Source organism: Oryctolagus cuniculus, chromosome 6 (assembly GCF_964237555.1).
Source record: "Oryctolagus cuniculus chromosome 6, mOryCun1.1, whole genome shotgun sequence".
In the NCBI taxonomy this organism is placed as follows: domain Eukaryota; kingdom Metazoa; phylum Chordata; class Mammalia; order Lagomorpha; family Leporidae; genus Oryctolagus; species Oryctolagus cuniculus.
Window position 1 is genome coordinate 111,826,391 of NC_091437.1, and position 19,721 is coordinate 111,846,111.

General features: G+C 38.1%; 1 protein-coding gene across 1 annotated transcript in view; it reads left to right on the forward strand.

Annotated features, from left to right (window-relative positions):
* Positions 1-19,721, forward strand: part of CPNE3 (copine 3) — a 50,517-nt gene that overhangs the window by 15,617 nt on the left and 15,179 nt on the right. Inside the window, exons 2-9 of the mRNA XM_002710675.5 lie at positions 3,072-3,211; positions 3,479-3,658; positions 5,099-5,173; positions 6,380-6,451; positions 9,100-9,183; positions 11,263-11,352; positions 16,444-16,542; positions 18,109-18,195. Coding sequence (XP_002710721.1) covers positions 3,080-3,211; positions 3,479-3,658; positions 5,099-5,173; positions 6,380-6,451; positions 9,100-9,183; positions 11,263-11,352; positions 16,444-16,542; positions 18,109-18,195 — 819 coding nt within the window. The 5' untranslated portion in view covers positions 3,072-3,079. The remainder of the gene's footprint in view (positions 1-3,071; positions 3,212-3,478; positions 3,659-5,098; positions 5,174-6,379; positions 6,452-9,099; positions 9,184-11,262; positions 11,353-16,443; positions 16,543-18,108; positions 18,196-19,721) is intronic.

The window sequence follows — 19,721 nt, forward strand, 5'->3', positions numbered from 1 at the left end:
AGAACTGCAGGTGGCTGCTTTACCCACTAAGCCACAGCACTGGCCCCCGCATTGTTAATTCTTGTCTGATTGCTCTTAACAGTTGGAGGGGAGGCCAGTTGCTGGAGTGAGTTTCATAGATTCTTTTCCTCAGCTTAGTATAGAAATAAAAAGCCGGAAACAATTTGCAAAGAGGCAAACTTTTATTTGACAGAAAAGTGTCTGGTTCAAAAGGAGACCAGGCGGAGTGCCCGAATGGGACACTGGCTTAGAGGAAGTGCCCAGGGTTTTTAAGGCATTATTATCTGTTCGTTGGATCATACTACTGGGGGTGCCCATTGGAAGGGGATTTCACATGCATATGTTGGTTGGCTTGGAGCTCACAGAGATTGGGGGGGGGGTGTCTCCTGGAGACAGCCTGTCTCCTGCTTAGGGGCTCAGCCCCCTCCTCTGCCAACTCTATGTGAAAGATTGCAACCAACCTGGAGGAGTGATTTAAATCTGCAAGGTAACACAAAATAGCCTGGGTCTTCTGGAGCCAGGCTGGCTTTCCCCAGGGGCTCAGCCCTTTCCTCTGCCAGCTTTGGGTGAAAGATTGCAATCCCCCTGAAAGTATGATTTATGTGCTAAATCTATGTGCTACATAAGTAGCACAAGAAGCTATTAGAAGGGGAGATGCCTGTCGGTCTAGAGACAAGCTTTTCAGCCACAGCTGGCAGCCTCCATGTCACAGAACATTCTACCTATGTCTGAGGGACAAATAGACCCCCCTTCCAGTCCCACTGGATGGCCTCAACTGCTTCATTGATTTTTCCTTCCCCTGATATCTTTTGTACATATTGTCAGCATGTGCACTTAACCCTTTTGATGCATATTAAAATGGCACAAAACCAAACCAAATCACCACAACAAAAAACCTTTGACTTCATAAATGTATATAATAGGGGCCAGTACTGTGGCATAGCGGGTTAATGCCTAATCTTAAAGCGCCGGCATCCCATATGGGTGCTGGTTTGAGAGCTGGCTGCTCCACTTCCAAACCAGCTGTCTGCTATGGCCTGGGAAAGCAGTAGAAGATGGCCCAAGTCCTTGGGCTCCTGCACCCACCTGGGAGACCCAGAAGAAGCTCCTGGCTCCTGGCTTCGGACAGGTGCAGCTCTGGCCATTGAGGCCAATTGGGGAGTGAACCATCGGATGGAAGACCTCTCTCTGCCTCTCCTCTCTCTTTGTAACTGTGACTTTAAAATAAATAAATAAATCTTTAAAAAATAAATGTATATAATAGTTTTAGTTCTACTGTAATATCCCTGTGTAGGGGATTTAGGAAGCAAATAGGAATTTGTGAACTTTGTTTTCATTAAACAATAACTTCAGTTGTTCTCTAAGTGAAGATGTATGTATAACATTGTTTTAAAAATGAATTTCTACCTATTGCTCCTAAGACCTAGCTCCTTAAATGCTAGTATTGATTTTTGACATACATAGATGATTGCTGCTGTTTTGACAGAATCCTTAAAAGAGTTTTTGTAAGATAGGAGTTGTTTTTGGACATTGCAAAAGAGTAATTCTTGATTTTTCAAACTTGATTAGTTATTTTATATAGGACAGAAATCATACCGCTATATATAGAATGAGTTTTGGATTCTTTCCTGTTGCCCTAGAATTTCAGCTAAATCTCAGTGGAGCAAAAGTGATTAAATACTGCACATTTTAAGGGAGGGAATAACTTACCACCCGTAGAACCTGTTCTACCACCATCAACCTCCACTTCTAGAAGCAAATTAAGTGGACATCCAACTGGTAATGCAATGCCTTGTGTCTGTTGGTGACACCTGTACTCCCTTCCTCTTCCTTAGGTTTTAGAGAGGAAAGTGGCCCAGCCTCAATGCTGCATGCCTTCAGGAGGCCAGCCTGCATTTCTTAGCAAGTCCTGAGGAAAGATGGGTCACACCTATTTGCTGAATGCTCTCTGTTGAACAGTGACTTTGCCAACCTGATCCTCACTTTAGAATTTTCTAGGGAGCTAATGCCCGTTTTGCATCCTAAACCACTTGAATTCAACTGCTATTTGGGGGTACAGCATCAGTAGCTTTGCATGCTCCCCCAAAGTGATTCCAATAAGCAGGCAAGATTGAGAACTCCTGCAGCAAAGTATGCAGAGTTGGGGGGTGGAGTGGGGTTGGTAAAGTGGAGAGGAGGGCTGTTTGGAGCCTTTTATTCCCCAGATTTAAATCTTCACCAAAATTCTTGGAAAGCAGAAAATATCCCACTCAATATCTTATCAAGTAAATGAATTAAAAATTTAATGCTATAGTTTAATGTTTTGTTTTGTGGTATAATGCTATGTTTACTTTTAAATGAGGGATCAAGATTCACTTGGCCTTTTTCTGAATTGTAAAATTTATGGTATACTGAAAAGATTGGTATATCTTAGTTGCCATCTTCAAAAGCTCATTTTACTGTCATACAATAAATGAGTTTTGTCAAAGTAGAATTTGACTGAAGCAACATCACTGAGATAAGCTATAAAACACCCATATCCGCAGGAGACACAGCACAGTCTCCTTCCAGCAAGTTAACTCTGTGAGTCCATTGTGACAATTTGTCTGTTTCCATTAGAATTGAGTGTGCTGCTTCTTTAGTGTGTTTTATTTTATTTAAGAGAGAGAGGGAGGGAAGGAGGGAGAGAAAGAGGGGAGAGAAAGAGAGAGAGAGGAAGGAAGGGAAGGAGAGATGGAGGGAGGAAGGGAGAGAGAGAGGGAAAGAAGGAGGGAGGGGGTGCGGAGGGACAACTCCCATTCACTGGCTCAATCCCCAAATGCTTGTGGTGGCCTAGACTGGTTCATAGGCAAAGCTGGGAACCAGGAACTCAGTTCTGGTCTTCCATGTCAGTGGCAGGGACCAATTATTTGAGCCAGCATTGCTGCCTCCCAGCATCTGCATTGGCAGAAAACTGGGAGTCAGAACTGGAGCTGGGAATCAAACTCTGATGTGGGCCTGTGGGTATCTTAACTGCTAGGTCAAATGACTGCTCAAAGGGTGCTTCTTAAAGACACAGTTTCACTTATTTTATTTCCTTGGTTTTCTCACAGTTCCAGAGATGGCTGCCCAATGTGTCACGAAGGTGGAGCTGAATATTTCCTGTGACAACCTTCTGGATGCAGATATAGGATCAAAGTCAGACCCTTTATGTGTGTTATTTTTGAATACGAGTGGTCAACAGTGGTATGAGGTAATACTAAATAGGTGATAAGCAGTATGATTTGTTCTTCTAACAATGTGAAGAATTTATTAAAATGTTAAAAATAAAGGATTCTTTCATCTATTACTGCAATTTTTGATCAAATTTGTCTTTGCTTGTGGGCATTTTCTATACACATATAGAAACTGCCTTTAATTGTCATGCCTGTACTTAATTACACTTAGTATATAAAAATGTTCAAATCCAAGTGTATCTTTGACCTAAAGAAATTGTTTTGTTTTGGGGGGGTGGGTGTAGGTTGACCGCACGGAAAGAATTAAGAATTGCTTGAATCCCAAATTTTCTAAGACATTTATTATTGATTACTACTTTGAAGTGGTTCAGAAATTGAAATTTGGGATTTATGACATTGACAACAAAACAATTGAGCTGAGCGATGATGACTTCTTAGGAGAATGTGAATGTACTCTTGGACAAGTAAGTATAAATAGTTGCTGTATTCTCTTTTTTTAAAAAATAGGTGTTTATTGGTTTGATTTTAAAAGTTGAAAACCATGTAATCACCTTAAACACTGAGCTCATCTGTTAGTATGATTGGCACAAACATTATAGAGTATACCTTATTTTTCATAAGGGCAGAGACTATGTTTCTGACAAAGCCTGTAAACTCTTTTGAGCCATCTTTTCAGCCATCCTCTACTGCCTTCCCAGGCCATAGCTGAGAACTGGATCGGAAGTGAAGCAGCCAGGTCTTGAACTGGCGCCCATATGGGATGCCAGCAATGCAGGTGGCGGCTTTTACCTGCTACGTCACAGCGTCAGCCCTGCAACTTCTTTAATGTTCTGACACTTTTGACGCCCAACACCCCAACACCACCCCTTTACCTGGCTTGCTCTTTCTCAACCTTATGTGTGACAATTTAAACCTCATTCCCCCTGCAAACCTTCTCAGATCTCCTAGGCTAGTTTGGAGCTCTTCCCTCAGCTAACTCAACACTGTCTGCTGTTGCAGAAACATAGTAAAGTATGCTTACTGTAGTTGCTTATTATCTGTGTTCCTATTATATGACAAGAGCTGGTTCATCACCCACCGTTCCACTTCCTATCCAGCTCCCTGATAACATACCTGGGAAAGCAGCAGAAGATGGCCCTAGTACTTGTGTACCTGCATTCATGTAGAAGTACTGGATGGAGTTCCAGGCTCCTGGCTTCTGCCTGGCCCAGCCTCAGCCATTGTGGCCATTTGGGGAGCGATCCAGCAGATTGAAGACCTCACTCTCTGTCTTTCCCTCTCTCTTTCTGTAACTCTGCCTTTCAAATAAGTAAAAAAGCAAAAAGAAAGTATCTAGGTATACTATATAAGGAAGCACCGAAAAGTCCATGGAAAATGTGCATTATGTTAACACTGCATATAGTTGAAATTTTTGCTTCAAGATTGTCTTTTAATTCACTTTTCATGAACTTTTTGAAGTACCCTGATTATTTTAAGCAAAATGATATTTTGTAGAAGTTAGATATTGAAGTTATATGTCAGTAAAAAAGTAGAGTCCCATCGAACAAATGTTCTTGTTCAAATGTCCATATTTTACCTATAGTGATTTCTGTATTTGATGAAAATCTAGCCCTCTTATTCCATTAAGAGGAAGAAGTTAAACTTTGAAGTAGTTAGTTAAGAAACTAGTGGGTAGGGAGATTGTGTCTGCAGGGTGGGCTTCTTGGAAATCTTTTGCAATGAGTTTACATATATAGATGCATTTTAAGTGTCTTTATAATCTCTATATCTTTAAGGAATGGACTTAATGTTCCCATTTCTGATGATTTTAAGTGAACTTTATATTCTTTTTTTGAGACTATTCAGTTAAAATATTCACATGTTGAAGAAAAGTAGCTGTTCATATCACTTTCCAATTTTAACAGATTGTATCCAGTAAGAAGCTAACCCGACCACTGGTGCTAAAAAATGGCAAACTTGCTGGGAAAGGGAGCATTACGGTAAGGATAGGATAATTGTCTTTTATCTCAGAAGATTAACATAATTAGGACCTGCTGAAACTGTACGTATCAGACACATATTCTGTAGCTGTGCTTTATCATTTGATCTCAAATGTTGCATTCCATCCACCCTTATCTTACAGTGATCACACTATAGGGCTCACGTGAACAATGAGTGCCGCCAAACAGGAGAAAAATGCAGTGCGGCAATCCCTTCTTTCAAAAGTTGTTTAAGTTGCACGTAGTGATCTGGTGCACTTTGATAATACATGCTCTTCCTCCAAGAAGTGTCAATTAGAGAGAAATTGCGTAATAGTCTGAATGGATCAGTTTGGCTTCCAACATGACAGGAACTGTTCAGTCGATTTTATTCCAGGTGGAGGCCATGTTATGGCATGACCTTCCAATCTATAAACTCTTTACCATCATTTCTTTCTGTGGTTGTGCTCTGCTGCCCATCCTCCCATACAGATTTTTAATTTCTGATTTCTGGCTTGGGCAAACAAATACCTGCTCTGTCACAGTTTACATTTCAAATTATAGAATGCCGAGCTTTTCAACACCTTGTGTTCTAGAGTTTCCACCTAGATAACCATTGCCTTGAGGGATAATTTTCTAACTTTAACTCTGAGGATAGAAGATTCCTTGAGAGAATGTGTTCAACTTCTTGTGTTGCAAAGATACATTTCTGTGAACAGCTGTTTTGCCCTAGGTTAGATTTCTAAAGGCATAAGAAAATTGCCCTTGCTAGAGATGCTGACTTGTGAGACAGAGAACCCTATCAGTAGTGACCTTAACACTCTTGGAACATGAGTTCCTGGAATTTATTTTAAGGTATAGTAAGTCCTTGCTTGGTTGAAAAACAAACGGTCTCATATTTCAGTTTATAGATTTCTGTACGTCTGATTTACTTCTACTGCCCAATGTTTGGAGAGCTCCACCTGGTCTGGGACAGTGTGTATCCATCACTCTTCAGGGCTTTGATTTTTCTTTGGAGTGGGGAAGACCTAGTTTGGACAATTTCATTTAAAAATGATGTTGCATAACACAGACTTGGGAAAATATTTATTTCACTACATAAAAGAAATAATAGCAAATCATTGTTAATGCTACCATTTACGTTAGTATATATATACTATTAGGTACTTTTGAGTATATCAGAATCCCTAAAATGTATTGTCTTTCATTTACTTTATCTATGTATAGATCTCAGCTGAAGAAATAAAGGATAATAGAGTGGTCTTGTTTGAAATGGAAGCCAGAAAACTGGATAATAAGGTGGGTAGATTTTGCCCATGGCAAGAAGCATGTCATTTTACTTATCACTATTCTCTTTTTGAGAAGATAATACAATTAATATCATGAACTTCATCATCTGAGCATCACACAGAGATTTAGCTACTTTAAAATTCTGCTTTTCTCTGAGTGTTTGCCTGTGTGTGTGTGAAAGTGCATGTGTGTGTGTTTAAGCAAATAAGCAGAGCCATTTCCCCTTACCTCTTTCCTCGGGGGTGGGAAACGTCCAGCCAACAGCCTGTAAAATCATTTGGTATGGCCCTGCCAGGGCAACCACAGGTGGGACTTGAAATTCAATAAATCTATAGCAAGCTAATTTTTAAGTTGATAATTTTGTATGGTCTGTGTTATAAATATCCTAATGACCCTTGATAGAAAAAGGTTCTCCATCCCTACAAGGCTAGTTGTAATCAAAGGGTTTGTCTAGGTTAAAAGAGGAGTTAAATCCAAGTGTTAATGATACTATAAAAGCCCTACCTTCCTTACTTTTTTCCTCTCTCCTTCTTTCCTTCCATCCTTCCATCCATCTTCCATGCATGCTTGCATCTACCCATCTACCCTCTCCTTGTACTCATCTATTGGTCTACCTGTCCATCCATCCATCCAAGGAGGGAATCCATGATAACTGATCAAAGGTGATTTTAAAAACCATTTTGATTTAATTTTGCCTTATAATCATGTAAAAGATTTACATAATTCCAAAGCCAAACCAACAAAACAAAGTATTTTTAAAACTTTAATTTTTCTTTATGGTTCTACCTGTTTCCTCATTTCTCCATATAGTTAATAATTTTTTGAAATATGTATCTTATAATTTAAATCCTTCATTTTTCTAAAAATCTACTTGTGTGTGTGTCTAACTATGTGTATATATGAGGACACTTCACATGGAAAAAAATGCAATTAAAAATAAACTTTTTTGGTTCCCCAAATTTTGGAAATCCATGCATGAATTTTTCACAATAGTTACTTTCCATGAACTTTTTTGAAGACTCCTCCTATGTGTGTATGTGCATAGTGACACACACACAAGCATATATGTGTGTGGATATAGACATGTGTATAGGTATGTATTTATATTTATATTCCCCACTCCCATCGCTGTTGTAGTATAGCTTCTTTCACCTTCAAATAAGGGCTGTTTTCTGACCTTGAAAATGTTAATAAGGATATTCTGCCTTTCATAGGATTGTTTTTAAGATAAATCAAGACATCCTTGTTAATGTGTTTTAAACAGTTAACTTTTCTGTATATGATAGTATTGTTAATTATTTGTTTGCTAAAATGGGACATAAGTGGCTTATTTCATTTACTTAAGAAGATTCCTCTTAAATTTCTTCATCATCTTATGTTTATATTTTTGACTATACCAAGTCTGTTATTTCCTTGACAATAAAATTTATGCCTGAAAGGGAAGCAATGTTACCTTAGTTTTTTTTTTTTTAATTAATTTATTTATTTTAAAGGCAGAGTTACATAGAGGGAGAGGGAGAGGGAGAGGGAGAGAGAGAGAGAGAGAGAGAGAGAGAAAGGTCTTTCATCTGCTGGTACATGCCCCAAATGGCTGCAATGGCTGGAGCTGGGCCAATCTGAAGCCAGGAGCCAGGAGCTTCTCCTGGGCCTCCCACTTGGGTGCAGGGGCCCAATGACCTGGCCCATCCTCTACTACTTTCCCAGGCCATAGCAGAGAGCTGGAGCAGAAATGGGGAAGCCAAATCTCGAAGTGGCACTCATATGGGATGCTGGCACTGCAGGCGGCAGCTTTACCCTCTACACCATAGCACCAGCCCCACTTTAGTTATTAATTCAATACTGAGGTTAATTCAGGAGGAAATCAAGTTATTCAGGGCCATAATTGTGTATACTATAGTGGAATTCATAAGTATCCTTTAAAAAGTAATAAGTAATATAGGTGATGGACTATGAATTTCAAGATGAAGATAAATAAAAATAAGGAAATAAAATAAGCCATAATTTTATAAACTGAGCCTAACTTCTGTGGGTCATTTGTATATCCTCTCAGAATTTTCTGTGTAAGTTTCTGTATGTATTGAGCATGGTAATGAAGGTATTTTTGAGGACTCACTGCACTTGAATGCTGTTAAGAATTACTACAGTAAATGCAGAGGAAATAGAAGATGTTTATTTTTTTAAATATTTCTGTTGTACATTCCATTTATCTATTTCTGCTCCTTTGTGTGTGTGAAGATATGTGTGGTGTTGGTGAAAGGGTGTTGGACTATCTCTCATGAAGTTGGTTTGGCTAATGTTTGGGATATCACTTATATCAAACTATCATTGCTATGTAAATGAAAACTATCAACAGTGAAAACAAGCCAAAAAGGCATTTTATGGTCCATTTGATTACTATATTTTAAAGCCATAACATTTTTGAGAAGTAAATATATGACATTCAGGATTAGGAGTATTTATCAAAAATACCTTAATAGTTCCCATTAAAAGGACAGCATGTTTACAAGGTAGTGAGAAAGGTTGGAATTTGTGTACATATCAATACCTCTGCACTATGGAGTACACTTGAGGTGGCTGTTAACATCTATAAAGTATGATCACACATGGTTCCAGAGGAGAACATATGCTTTTTGTTTGCTTGCTTGCTTTAAATGTAGGATCTATTTGGAAAGTCAGACCCATACCTGGAATTCCACAAACAGACGTCCGATGGAAACTGGCTGATGGTTCATCGAACAGAGGTAAATAACTGAATCTGAAAAGTAGAGTGTAAGTTTCCTTTGGGATGGTAGTAATCTGAATTTTTAAAAGTTACATATATATAAAATATATATTATTTAAAGATTGATTTATTTGAAAGTCAGATTTACAGAGAGGAGGGAGACATAGAGAGAAACAGATCTTCCATCTGCTGGTTCATTTCCCAGATAGCCACAAGAGCTGGGGGTAGGCCAGGGGCCAGGAGCTTCTTCTGGGTCCCTAACATGGGTTGCAGGGACCAAAGCACTTGGGCCATCTTCTGCTGCTTTTCCCAGGCCATTTGCGGGGAGCTGGATCAGAAGTAGAGCAGCTGGGACAGGAACTGGTGCCCATGTGGGATACAGGCATTGCAGGCAGTGGCTTTACCTATTATGCCACAATACCAGCCCCTATGAAAATATTAATCTGAGTTCATGTTTATGACACAAGGTCAGCATACTTCCTTTTATGCTGCCATGTCTCCTTTTTTTGGAAAAAGTTTTACACCCTATAAAGAACACTAAATATGTACCCCTCATGTGAATTCACCATCTGATCACACCTGCACATACTTATGTTCTCTCTCACACACGCACTCATACAAACTTAGTCACACGTGTACTTCTCTTATTGAAAACCATCCTAATGTAGGTTGCAAACATCATGACTGCAGCTTTAAATGCTACAGCAGGCATTTCTCAAGAACATGGACATCCTACACAACCATGCCTGAGAAAACTAACATTGATTAAGTAACATCTTTCAATATACTATTCATCTTCGGATTTTCTCAGCTGTACCATGCAGGTCTTTATATCTGTTTTGTTTTTCCAGTCATCTGGATATCATGCTCCTAATAGAATGTATGTTCTCCCTACCTCTCTGGTATTTTATGCCATTGGAGCTACTGACCAGAATGTCTAGCACTGTGTTTCTCATAACCAGATCCAGTTCAAACATTTCTGTCAAGATTATTACCTGTGTACCTTCTTGTACATCATCAGGGGCCTCATGGAGTCAAGCTGCCCAATGTGGCTATCTCACTATCATAAAGTCGCATTTTTCCCATTTTAATTAATAAGTGGTATGTACTATGATATTTTGAGATTGGATGCGTTTCCTGTTCTCTGGCATTTTACCCAGTGGTTTTAGCATCAGTTGATGATTACTTCCTAAATCAGTCATTATGTTGGGGGCTGTGAAATAGTGATCCCCCCAGTCTTTCATCCCTTTTACTCAACTTAGTAGGAATTCCTCTTTTTTCTCTTCTCTCTGGCTTTTTCTCTTTTAGTATTTAGTATAATTGTAAACTCATGGGTTATTGTAACATGCTTTAATTCAACAGTGTCATTTTTCTTGTTCAGTTTAAATCATATTTGGTCATGGAGAGTGTCTTCAAATGATTCTAGGGTTGTTTTAACATGATCTCATCAACATTTAAGCATTTATCTTCTATTACGGTAATGTATATGCTCAGTTTGCCTTTAACATTCCTTGTCTCAGAACTAGAATGAGCCATTTCTCTCAAGGCACCTATTCCTGTAAGATAGGAAAGTAATAGTTAGACTCCAAGATATGAATGCTAGATATGCTCATTGCTACTGTGATGTCATTGCTTTTAGATGACTTAAATGATATTTGTGTCTATCAATTTATTATTTATATATATATAATATTACATTTTTCAATCATGAATTTAGACTTGTTTTTTCAATTCAAGGTCAACACAGCAAGATTATTCCCTATTGTATTCCATGGTATCCTGTAGTGAAACCCCAAGTTTCTTAAAGGAAAAAAATTGATAATCTTCTGTAGCTTCTAAATGTACCTTGTAATAGGTTTATGTATTTCGCAAATAGTTTCCCTGTTTCCATAGAATATACCACAGCTGGACAATCTATTATATTTTTAATGCAACAATTGTACAGAAATGTCCTACTTATTTTTTCATTGAAATAGTTGAGTAAGTAAAGAAGTGAGGGATGCTTGGTGAGAGTATAGCAAAAACCTAGAAAAGACAAAAGCAAAATGTTATGAGCTGTATGTTTTTTTAACAAATCTTTGAACCTTCCTTTTTATAGGTTATTAAAAATAACTTGAATCCTGTTTGGAGACCTTTTAAAATCTCTCTTAATTCCCTGTGCTATGGAGATATGGACAAAACCATTAAGGTAATTTGGAACTATATACAGGCCCCTCAATTTACAGTGGGGTTATATTCTGATAAACTCATCATAAATTGAAAATATCCCAAATTGAAAGTGCAGTTAATACAACTAACCTGCCACATATCTCAACTTCAGCAATGCAGTGCACTGAAGAGAGTGTGAGTTGTTTTTCCTCCTGATTGTGTGTCTTGGAGTTCCGGCTCCCTGTTACTGATCAGCATCATGAGAGAACATTAGAGGTTATATTAAAAGTCCAGGAAAAGATCCAAATTCAAAACTCAAAGAACAGTTTTTACTGAATGCATATTGCTTTCTCACTGTGTTAAAGTTGGAAAATCATTAAATCCAACCGTCATAAATCAGAGACTGTCTTAATATACACATTAAGAACACATGTCTTCACTTATTTGTTAAATATTAATAATTTTATTTATTTGAAAGGGAGAGAAGGAGGGAGAGAAAGAGAGAGAGAATCTCCCATCTGCTGGTTCAATCCCCAAATGCCTGCAACAGCTCAGGCTGGGCCAAGCTAAAACCAAGAGACAGAAATTCTCCTACTTGGGTGACAGGGGCCCAAGCCCTTAGGCCATCTTCCATGGACATCCCAGGTGCATTAGCAGGAAGCAAATTGGAAGTGGAGCAGCCAGACTTGATCCTGTACTCTGATATGGGATAACAGCATTTCAAGTGGTGGCTTAACCTGATATACTACAATGCTGGCTCTTGGAGCTGAATTTTACTCTAATAATGTACTAAAATAGAAATATTTTCTGGTAAATAAAATTGTCAGTTTTATGCAGGAGACATGTTTGACTAAAGAGTTGATCAAAAATATAAAATTTCTTTTATTTTTAAAAATAAAACATTCAACTAAAATATTATTTTCCTTTTGACAAGATCCGTTTGCTCTGTGAATAGGAATCGGCAACTGTGACCTCTGCCTTTGGTGTGTACCTTGTCAATAAAGCTGACCTTACCTAAGAACCCAGAGAATCCTCCTACCCTTAGCATAGAAGGTGAATAGTGGTGGCATTTCTGTCCTGTTTTCAGAGCAAGATAGAATTCTTTGAAAGCTATTAGAAGTTTTAGTTTTAGAGAGTCAGGGAAGTACAGTAGGAACAGGGAAAATCAAAGTGTCTATATTTTTTAAAAATATTTTTATTTATAGGCATTTACAGCCCTCTAATCCCCCAAACACACACATACAAACATGCAAATACTTGTGTGGTTAAGATATTTTTGTTCTAGGGTCATAATCTTTACTTGATCCCAGATGAAAGCATTTTTTACATTCAGAAGTGAGCAGACTTGGATTTTTGTTTTTTCTTGTTTTCATTTTCTTTCTTCCTTTTTTTTTTTTTTTTTTTTTTTTTTGGTAATTAATATGGTGAAAGCAGGAAGGAAAGGGGAGAGGTACTGCTTGTGCAATAGATACAGGATTTGGAGTCAGACCACAGTTTAAAGCTTAACTTAGCCCTTTTACCAGCTAATAATGAAGGGTGGATAATCACCTGATTCTTCAGATATAATGGAGATAATATTTTCTGCCTTACAAAAAGTTAAAATGCAATTAACAAAAGTGAAAATTTTGTGAACTATTAAATACAGTAGAGATGCCGTTACCACTGAAAACTTTGTTTCTTGAATCCATAAATAATTGTTCCTAGTTTATAGAGAGTACTTTGAAAAAGCAACTTAAATATGATTTTTTTCAAAGATTTATTTTTTATTTATTTGAAAGACAGAGTTGCAGAGAGAGTTAAAGACAGAGAGAAAGGTCTTCCACCCGCTGCTTCACTCCCCCAGATGGCCGCAATGGCCGGAGTTGCGCTGATCCGAAGCTAGGAGCCAGGAGTTTCTTCTGGGTCTCCCACACGGGTGCAGGGGCCCAAGGACTTGGGCCATCTTCTGCTTTCCCAGGCCATGCCAGAGAGCTGGATTGGAAGAGGAGCAGCTGGGACTAGAACTGGTGCCCATGTGGGATGCCGGCGTTTCAGGCCTGGGTGTTAACCCACTGTGCCACAGTGCTAGCCCCCATAAATATGATTTGTATGGTATTTCAAACAACAGTGAAAATCTAGGTACAAAATAATAGTCATGCAGTAGCTATAAGCATTACTTTCTTTTTGATTAGAACAAATCTAAAATTTTGCTTTTCACATTAAAACTAGGAAACATCATTAGATCTGAGAAGTCACAAAAGTCTGGGGGAAAATGTGTAGGCCTTAAGTATTTGACTGTTGTAATTATATATTAACAAGGAAACAATGTTTTTAAACTTTTTTTGCTCACAGTGCCATGCTTACAGAGCTATTTTATTATAGTAAGTAAACTGATTTTCCTAGATTTCTTTGGTGAGTGTCTTCCATTCTTCAGTGTCTCTGTTTGCTTTTAATTATACACAACTTGGTTTGTCTCATCATCACTCACTTTATTTCTTCAATTCTATATTTGTTTACAGTATCAGAAATCAAAAATACATCTGTGATTCTCTTACCATTTGAAATTTGTCTGTGGCACCATAAGTCATTATAGAACAGAGAACAAAGTCAGAATCTCAGTAGTTTCTTTGCTGCAATGCGTTATCATTCTGGCATGTATTATTTCCATAAGATCAAGTGAATCAGAAATAATCATGCATGCTGCCACTTTACCTAAAATGGGAATGCCTTACTGAATGTAGTATTGTGTGATGTGTGTGTTCTTTTACATATATACATATGCACATATGTATATATGCGTACCTTTAAATGTCATAAGCACTGATACAATGTTGTTTAGACAGCCAATGGTAGTCTTCAAATTCTTAAGAAGAAAGAAATTAAATGATGCAAATCATCTTACCTCAACCTGTATTTGTACATATGCTAGCAATAGCAATGTTGCATCTGCCTTTAAGGGGATAAGAGGGAGCTTTTACTGTGAATTTATTGTAGTGACTAATCAGAACTTTAGTTTAACAATATTTTTTAGATTCCTGACATTTCAGTGAGTCTAAATATATTTACAGTGTGTTTCTTAAAAAGAGATTTATTTATTTGAAAGGCAGAGTTACAGAAGAGAGAGAGACAGAGACAGAGATCAGTTGATCTTCCATTCATTGGTTCACCCTCCAAATGGTCCCACAAGGCAAGGCTAGGCCAGGCTGAAGCCAGGAGCCTGGAACTGCATCCAGATCTCACATGTGGGTGGCAGGGGCCCAAGAATGTGGGGCACCTTCTCCTTCTCCAGCTTTCTCAGCTATGATAGCAGGGAGCTGGATTGGAAGCAGAACAACTGGGACTCACATGGGTTGGTGGCATCGCAGGAAGCAGTTAGCAGTTTGACCTGCTGTGCCACAACACGGGCTGCAGATTTATAGTTTTAATCCTTCAAAAGCTTTGTTTAAATGAAATCTTGACTTTATCAAAGCTTAGCTTTGTCTTAGATTTAAGCTGAGTGTAAATCTTAAATATAAAGTTCTTAACTGAAAAATGTCCGCTAAAACTCATTAAAATGTTAAGGTAGTTTTCCACCTTATGTAGGTTTTATTTCCCATAAGAAAAAAATTATGGGAATTTTTAGCTTTGTTTTCCCTTGACATATGAGAGAGTTGGATAGAGGGCCTTTGGTTTTAAAACTGGATATTGAATGTTTAGGACAAGAGTCCAACCATCTGACTTGGTTGGTGATCAAAATGTTTGCAAAGCATTTCTTTACAGAAATGAAATCCCTTACTGTTACTTTAAATTCATTTCTCAGTCTTGCTTGTTTTTTATTGACTGATTTTTTTTTTTTGGTCTTCAATTATAATAATCATTAAATTCATAGAACTGAGAAGAAAAGCAATTCTTTTGTCAAGTGAACATAGAAAACTCCTGAGCACTCTTGCTTGGTGATTAACATAACTTTGTGAAGGATAATAGCGAGATAGTAGCTTAGGTAGGCTGAGGGCAAATGCAAATTGCTTCCCAGATACGGGGTATAGAAGGATTCAAAAGTGTCCTTGGCACAGCTTTCCTTTACTTGTGTTGGTTACCACACAAGTCGTATATATTGTCTTCCAAGACTTTTTATTTAATTTTTCCCAGGTTTTGGTTATGGGAATAACAGTAACAGGATTGCAACTTTATCTGCCTCACAAAGCTATTTATAGAATGTACACAATACACATAATCTTCATTTTTGGAAATGAAATAATCTGTTTTGAGATGGTAAAGCACTATGCAATCACTGGTGTTGGATGTTCACGATCATGATCATTTTTTAGCTTCCCTTGCATACCTCTGCTAAGAGTTCATGGCACCTTATTTTTCCCATTACAAAGAATACTTCAGTATTATGGTGACTACTCTTTGACTACATCTATTAATTCGGCAGAAAGCAACATGCAAAACAAATACTCTTACTTATCTTCTGTGTGCTTTGAGAGTGAGTGAAAGAGAGAGGCATTTAATAAGAGGCAGATGTAAGGCTTACCCTAGCTTACATGGAAATAGGAGTACAGAATCTTCCTCGGTGGACCAAGTAGTTTTGCCTTGGAATTTTCCTTTCTATTATAAGAGCTGTGATTTTCAGAATGCTGTAAACCTGACTTCATCATGCCTAACCCCTAACACAAGCCTAACCTCACCAGATTGCAGCTAATAAAAGAATTTCCCATAATTCTAAACTATCTAGGATTTAATTATATAATTTTTAGCTGCCTAGGATATTGACTTCCTTTCTTTCTCCAGATAATATCTTTAAGCCTTTGGGTAGTAATAACAAGGTAAAGACGTGGATGAGAGAGTAGATGTAATTCCATTTTGCCCGTTCTTAGAGCTCTTATACAGGGCATCATAGAAAAGTTGAAAACTGCTTAAAGTGGAATTTAAACAGTATTTGTGGTTTTGATTTCCCTGTTATCTAGGAATCCAAATCCCAGGATAGTTGGGGTTTCAAAGTGTTTCAGTATCACTTTTCTAGGAAGTTCTACTTCTACAGTAGAGACTGCCTATTAAACATTTTTGTTTATTTTAATTTAAAGAGAAGTTCTTAGAAGGGCACATTTATTGCAGCTACTACTTTAAATGATATTATTGGTTTTTACATATTTTATTATATTAATTACAGGTAGAATGTTACGATTATGACAACGATGGGTCCCATGATCTGATTGGAACATTTCAAACCACCATGACAAAACTGAAAGAAGCCTCTAGAAACTCACCTGTAAGTTGAATCTTTGCATTTGCATATATATTACAGCTTAAGTATGAGTCAATTATTCCTTTTTTCCCATGAACATAATAAGTAGTTCATTGTGTTTTTACTCTAGGTTGCAAATGCTCTGAAATCTATGGGTTTTATTTATTTTATAATCAGGTTCTCCAAAATTCATACTTGGGTTGAGTTTTAGTGAGCAGAGCACTATGTGATAGTGACCAATACCAGGTGGGGACTCCAGCAACAAGCAAGAAAGCAAAGATCGTGACAGTGTCAGTTACCAGGAAGAGAAGTCCACACTTCTGCCCATTGTGTCGTGGTGTCAAAATAAACAAGAGTAACAACACAATCAAACACTGGATGGAACACTTGACTCACATAGAGGAGACAGAGGAAGACTGGTTTCAGTGTAGGCATCAGGCCCCAGGCTAGTGGGTCTCTCTGTTATCCAACACTGGAAAACTGGCCTATGTGTACACTGAGGATAGCTGGTCTGTGTGCACTTCACTTGTTCTGTGGTAGAAGGACAGTGTCTCTCCCCCACAGGGCGTGGTCCTAAGGGCCAATGATGCACAGGCTTAAGCAGCAGAGTTCTCATTGAATCTGAAACTGGAAAAGATAATTCCATGCAGATAATAAGCCCAACACAGGCCATAAGGACTCTTGTCTCATGATACAGAAGTATTCTAGAGCTGAGGCCCATCCTGTGTGGCTGAGCAGCTGTCAAAGACTATACATGAGCTATTTGTTCTAAACAATAGGGGGAAAAACGTAATGGGGGTAGGCTATTCAATAGTCATAATAATGATCTCCAGTCCTGACTACTGTCTGGTCACAAATCAAATACTGGTCACAAATACTAGAGTATCCTATACAGAAATACTCCTGTGAAAGGAAAAAGACTTTTTAGACTTTGAGAATAATATAGGGTATGTAACTAAACATTATATGGTTGTGGATAGATGGAAATCAGAAAAGATTAGGACAGCAGTGGAACTTTTATAGAGGAGGATGGCTTGGGCCAACCCTCCAAGACAAACAGATGGGTAGGAAGTAAAAGGAAGATCATTCTGTCTGGTAAAAGAAACTGTAAAGGAAGCATTAGATATTAGACATATTTCTAACATGTCTTCTCAGTGGAAAGAGAGGATATTTGCAATTATCAGGTTGGGCTTCATATTTTTGTGTTTTACCACATTAAGTTTTCTCCTTTTCTAAGTAGAATATGTTTGTGTTGGTAACTTCCAGGAGTAATATTTTATCTCCTTTATTTTAAAGAGGAAAGATTATTACTGGGAACATTCACAAGGAAATTATCCATAGAGACAAAATTTGTACTTGAGAAACATTTTAAAAGATATTCCATTTTTAGAAGTATCTTTATTGTTGGAAATTTAACTGATAAATTTCACATAATTAATGTATTCTATAATTGTTTTTGGAGTTATGTGTTGCAATAGACTTGTAATACTAAGTTGTTTGATTCCATGGGGAGAAGTCATTCACTTAAATTCACATTGGCATTTCTAATATTGCTAGTAAAAATTTACATTCTGTCTTTTCTTCCTACAGATTGAATTTGAATGTATTAATGAAAAAAAGAGGCAAAAGAAAAAAAGCTACAAGAATTCAGGTGTTATCTGTGTGAAACAGTGTGAGGTCAGTTGGCCTTGGTCATTTATAATATGATGAGATTACATTTTGACTTCTTCTATCAGTATGAATTATAACAAACAAATACATACATTTTAGGTAGTTGAAAATCACATGAACCTCTGGTCACCAGTAAGGAAAACAGTAGAGTAGTAAACAGTAAGGAAATCTTTCAAGTAACTTTGTTTCCAAGGTTTGACAATTTTTTAAGTTGCATACCTACCTTTTTTTAAAATTTTAATTTGGAAGACAGAGCAAGAGACGGGGAGAGAGAGAGAGAGAGAGAACAAATGAACGAGAGAATGAGAGAACAAGAACTTCCATTCACTGGTTTACTCCTCAAATGCCCACAATAGCTACAACTGGGTCTGGCCAAAGCCAGGAATCTGGAACTCCATTGAAATTTACCATGTTGGTGCCAGTGACCTACGTACTTGAGCTATCATATACTGCCTCCCAGGAATGTATTGGAAGCAGAGTAGCCAGAACTTGAGCCAGCCACTGCAGTTTGGGATGTGAACATCACAGGTGGTGGCTTAACTTGCTGTGCCACAATGCCTGTCCCTCCCTGCTTAATAAGTTTTTAGCAAAGGAATATTTGTAGGAAGTATTAGAGTTTTTCATTATCTTAGGAAATGTGGGCACCGTGGTATTTTTCCAGCTTATTTATGTTAATGGGCCTGACCTGGCCACTTCTCCTGTCATAATTTCAAGATAAGATGTTACAAGTGGCCGGCGCCGCGGCTCAATAGGCTAATCCTCCACCTAGCGGCGCCAGCACACCGGGTTCTAGTCCCGGTCGGGGCGCCGGATTCTGTCCCGGTTGCCCCTCTTCCAGGCCAGCTCTCTGCTGTGGCTCGGGAAGGCAGCGGAGGATGGCCCAAGTGCTTGGGCCCTGCACCCCATGGGAGACCAGGAGAAGCACCTGGCTCCTGCCTTCAGATCAGCGCTGTGCGCCGGCCGCAGCGCGCCAGCTGTGGTGGCCATTGGAGGGTGAACCAATGGCTAAAAGGAAGACCTTTCTCTCTGTCTCTCTCTCTCACTATCCACTCTGCCTGTCCAAAAAAAAAAAAAAAAAAAAAAATTTACAAGTGTAGGAGAAAAAAACAAAATTTTCTTTACGAATTTTCTTTACCAAACAAGTGGAATTTTGTTTGTTTCTTTAAATTTTGAATACTATGGTTGTTAAATCTTTCAACATATTAGACTCATGAGTAATCTCTTAAAATGTACAAGGGAGTATATTCCATCTTTGAATATTAAAATTCTAATCAACATTTCTATAATTTCAGATTTATTTTATTTTATTTGAAATAAAACAGAGATACAGAGAGAGAGAGAGAAGTTGGATCAGACAGGGAGCAGCCAGGACTTGAACTGTCATCCCACCCAAATGGGATGACAGCATTACAGGAGATGGCTTTACCTGCTAAGCTACAATGCTGAAGTCAAATATTACTGATTCATGACTTATAGGTAGGGATGGGTGCCTCAAATTCAAATGTGGTGGTGATTTTTCACCAGTTTTTATC